This window comes from Opisthorchis viverrini (genome assembly GCF_000715545.1).
Source record: "Opisthorchis viverrini unplaced genomic scaffold opera_v5_221, whole genome shotgun sequence".
Classification (NCBI taxonomy): Eukaryota; Metazoa; Platyhelminthes; class Trematoda; order Opisthorchiida; family Opisthorchiidae; genus Opisthorchis; species Opisthorchis viverrini.
The window spans coordinates 26041-30927 of NW_008751873.1; the positions used below are offsets into that span (position 1 = coordinate 26041).

The window sequence follows — 4887 nt, forward strand, 5'->3', positions numbered from 1 at the left end:
CGCCAGTTACGGTTCGTTGCTCAAGTCTAAAGAACTATTGTCAAATCGTTTCCAAAGTGATCAGAAACTAAACAGCGCACATATTTGCAATTAATGAAATTGGTCTTCGATGAAGTTGAAGAATGATAAATTAAAATGCACATACAACCAGCAAAGACACTCAAAAGTGATCACGACTTTCAGGAAGGTTTTCTAAACAATCTATGGGTTTTGTGACGAGGTGACTTCCACCAGTTTCGACGATATCAAGTTTACCTGCCTCAGGAACTTAGCACAAGTCCGGATCGAAGGACCCCGGCTACTAAAACGACGGATACAGTTAAGTAATGCAATTTTAAAAAGGTGAATACGTTTTGAATTACCGTGGATATACATTTTAATCGCACCACTGAACTTGTTCTATTCAGCCCATTCTCCAAAACGTCACCCTAAACCGCATGATTCCAACTAAGGTTTACTGAAGGCACATTCTTTGCGAGCTACTAACTCCACTTTCAGACCGATTATCCGGTAGGATACCTATAAGTCAACAGCTCACGATTCAGATTGGTTTATCCCAGTTAGATATGCCGGTTAAGGAGGCCATCAGGATATACCATTTCAGGATAAACGTCAGTTCTTCTACTATTGGATTGCATAGAACTACGGTGGGCTGAATTATTGGCCAACATGCCGACATTAGCATTATACAATAGATGTTTTTTATGTGATGGAGAAATCTCGGGGAAACCAACAAAGAAGTACGAGAGAAGACGACTCAGCAAACGACTGTTCCTTAGATCACGACAAGGATTGCGCGGCAGTTGCTACAGCTCTTGAAATTCCGCAAAACAAGATTCCTGTTTAGACCAAAGTAGCATCCTAATTGAACTGTGAGGCAACCGCATTTCAAGTACTTTCCCAAATATTAACTCATTAAATCATGGCTTATTCAGTTAGCACGTGAAACCAGGGATGTAGCGGCTGGATTTCCCTACCTCAACCCTCCTCCGCCTGAACAAAAACCCTCCCAAAAAAGGGACTACTCTGATTAAATGTCAACGTTAGTCTCCAATGGGGAAGCAGCGGTTATATAAAATGGGCAAAACACCTACATTTGCGGACATTCCATAAAAAGTACGACGGTTCCTTTAGCCAAGTTGTCAAGGGATTGGTTCCTCATTCATTGTAATTCATCATTTATTACCCTCCCGAACCACATAACGGCAATGATAACCATAGTAAACCATTTAATTCGTCAGTTAACCCTGTATTTTCGGCGTAAGATGTCTTGATAACACTGATGTGAGGGGATGTACGGTTTTTTTTTATTTGTAAGCAACCGTGTGAGCTGTGTTCACACCAAATCAAACCTTTTGGTCCAACAAGGCTCAGTTTTACAGTCCAATTACCAAAATGGCACATGATGGCCATGACTTAGCTTAATGAAGCTCATTTTGATCCTGAAGGAGTCATTTGTCGTACCAATGTAACGGTCAGCAAAATTAGATATTTTTCGGTTATTCCCACGATAAATGTGACTTGTTCAGCGAAACATGGTTATATAGTAGGCATCCTTTATGAACAACTGTGTTTAGCGGTACGTAATCAGCTAGACTATGAACAGAACATGATTTTACATCGGTCTAATAATCGCCTAGTCATTCACGAATTAGGAAATACAGTAGTGATGAACTAACTGGAATGTTAAACACATTGGCTTTTCAACCATAACAAGCTGTCCACCGCAAAAAATAATTTCCTTCCAAGCTTACAAACGAGATCAATCTCAAAATCCAACAAACGTTTGTTTGGATTAGCCTGTTTAGTGGCACAAAGTGATAAGAATGCACGAGGGTTGTCAAAGTCAGTGTTCGCATTTATCGGAGGTAATCTCGGGATGATGAGATTGGTGGACTTGGATTTACATGACAGTGAAACTTCTACCTGTCCATAAAGCATCGTACTGTTGAGCAAAGGCTCTACGAAGATTACCAATCTTAGCTACAGGTAATTTGTGTCGGTTAGAGTTACTCAGACAAGTCGTGAGTGAAAATAAGCTGCAGACAGCCTGTAGGTAATAGACCAATTGAGGGAAGGATTCACAGGTCATCTATTGATTCCCACTAGAGACCAAAATCGTATATATATATATATATATAAATATATATATATATCAACCCATAAGGGATCACAGCAAACAACTTACAGGCTTCTTTCAGACGACCACCCTGAGTTCCTGCACGATTGGCACGTTCTGAGCCGGCCAGGTCAACCAGGCACAGTTGGCTCACGACCAAAAGGTCTTTGTTCTAACACAAAGAGGGCGAGAGACGCAGCGATAAAGTTACATGAGAATAAAATTGAAAATGTGAACCACATTGGTATATATAGATGAAAACGGGAGCATAAACCTCAGGATTCAAACAGATGAGCATATAACCAGAACAAGGCAAGGTATAAGTGGTGCAAAATTTGAGGACGTCTTTAATTTATTGATCCAGTGGACAGATGGAGGCTCTGCCGTAAAATTATTACAACTGAAGAAATGATCAAGGTATAAGTGGTGCAAAATTTGAGGACGTCTTTAATTTATTGATCCAGTGGACAGATGGAGGCTCTGCCGTAAAATTCTCACATTACAACTGAACCTAGATCTCATGTGAGTACACATCTAAAATCGTAAACATAAGTCGCCAAATTTGTTTGCAAATGAGTGCATTTCGCTGACTTCGTGCAATTTGGTCTCAGGTAAACCATAAGGTTAACGAAAACTCGGGGACTGTGCCAACCTGATGAGACCCAAGAAAGGTGAAACCAGTCAAGGGTTGTTGAAGAATATTCAGCAACCTTATGGGTAGTGTATCACGTCTATACAAGTATCGCGATATGTCGAATATCGTAACAACTGAAACACGAGTTGGCCTGGTGCAGCACATTCAGTTGCTTGAAGACGTCATAAACGAGGGATTCAGCTGGGTTCCCGATGTGTCTCTCGAAAAACCGAATTTGTTTGTGTATTTCGCTAATAAGTCACAACTTATGGCTACTGGAAGTTAAATGACCGGTTTGAAAGATATTGTCGGCTCCTGAAAGTTTGCTCACCGTTCTTTTGCTCCTAGCAGGGCTTTTCAGGTCAGGATTGAGAGAACAGCTAACATATGAACTACTCTGTTTAAGGTAGTCGGTTAGATCTAAGTGTACCAGGATTTTCTGCGATATTTGGACGGAGCTAATGGTTTCTGTTTAGCCCAAAAACTCAACTCAGGTAGCAATGAGAACTAAATTGAGCATGAATACCGAACTGTGTCAGAGAATTACATTTCTGAAAGTGTTTGCTGTTGTTGTTGCTGTGAAACGAAAGTGTGCGAATCAAATTCACAATGCAAACGAAATTTTTGGGTTCTTCGCATGTGGATCCAACATAATTACAACCATACAACTACCAGCAGCTTTCGTTGGACTACAATGAGTCTGCTGGATAAATGGACGTAATCACTCAACGGAACAGTGTGAGATCATGATGTTCAGAAATGTAATTATGCTAAATCCGTTTTAATTAAGGCGGGAAGTGGGAACACAGCAGAAGATGCGGACGCAACAGTTTGTTCAGTTTGTAATGCTAAATACTTGAAATAGTATGTGATGAAGAAATACAAACCATACAATTTATTGCCACCAAAATGAATTCCAACCTATAGCGAATTTCGTGAAATGCTGAGTACCTGAAATATGGACGACAACAGCGTCAAGGGTGGATTTAAGCCACTGCGTTCACGTCCCCCATGTGTGTGATCTACATATTTTGGAAGACATCATCCTGCCTCGAGCGACTGTTGACCAAAAATATACTGCGTCTGATTATCCTCAAAAACTTGTTCCGAACCACGCATGAATACACTGTACTCTAGAGATTACAGAAATAAATATGAAATTCAACAAAAGTCTCAGCGGAATCCTCCAACTGAATGTGCTGCAGAAAGACCGTCTTAAGTTTCAGTTGGTTCGATAATCGATAAATCGTAGTACACTTCCTTGAAAGGGCACTACGCATAACAAGCTGAAATATGAGGCGGTCTTAATACAGCACATTCAGTTGAAAAATATCACAAATGAGTGGTTCAGAGGGGGATGAGTAACTCCCGTCATCGATATCCAAACACCCATCCTAAAGTGTGCTCTTCGTTCAGCTGTAGCACCCTTTCGGTGCCTAACTGCCATCCCACCCGAAGGAAGTACGAGGGCTGGGATAATGCCATGTTGTCCAAGCCTAGACAGGGGAAGTGGAAAGGCAGACGCATTCAAACCACGGACCTTCCGGTCAGTAAATTCGCGCTCTAACTACTGAGCATTACTGGTATCCAAACAGATATTTCTCTGTTTAAGATGAATCCACGACGCGTAGTCTCAAGCAAGGAGTGGGATATAAACAAAATAGGTTTTCCAACCTGAGGTCAACAGGACACTCTTTTAGCGAAATACACTTATCTGCACCTTAATTCTGAAGCCAGTCTGTCCCTCTTAATGCGGAAACGTTCAGAGCCAACCTGTTTTGTTGTTTTCTGGGAAGGAGGAGAGCACTGACGGGGTACAAGGTAAGGACAATACTGTAATCCAACGCCTTAACGAATCCTATCAAGAAGTCATCATCATCATCGACAGCATGACATCAGTGTTCAACACCGATGCTTCACTGTCGTACAACCATAACTTATTTGAAAGCCTTATTGTAAAGAAAAGAGTAAAGGGGAGGGACTTAGTGCTAGCTTACCATAATCATTCCGAGGTGCCTACACCTCCAGACATTCACTCAGGCAATCTGGGTAGAAACTGACAACAAAAACGCCACTGACATCGGTTGGCAGCCATATCTTGTAGTGTCCCCAACCAGGCACAGTGAGGATCACG

At 41.4% G+C, this 4887-nt stretch overlaps 2 protein-coding genes across 2 annotated transcripts in view; one reads left to right on the plus strand and one right to left on the minus strand.

Moving 5' to 3' along the window:
• Positions 1–4887, minus strand: part of T265_08402 (hypothetical protein) — a gene marked incomplete at both ends in the record, with an annotated part of 33695 nt that overhangs the window by 24808 nt on the left and 4000 nt on the right. Inside the window, one exon of the mRNA XM_009174198.1 lies at positions 2189–2284. Coding sequence (XP_009172462.1) covers positions 2189–2284 — 96 coding nt within the window. The remainder of the gene's footprint in view (positions 1–2188; positions 2285–4887) is intronic.
• Positions 1–4887, plus strand: part of T265_08401 (hypothetical protein) — a gene marked incomplete at both ends in the record, with an annotated part of 71453 nt that overhangs the window by 6383 nt on the left and 60183 nt on the right. The gene's annotated exons all lie outside the window — the stretch shown is intronic.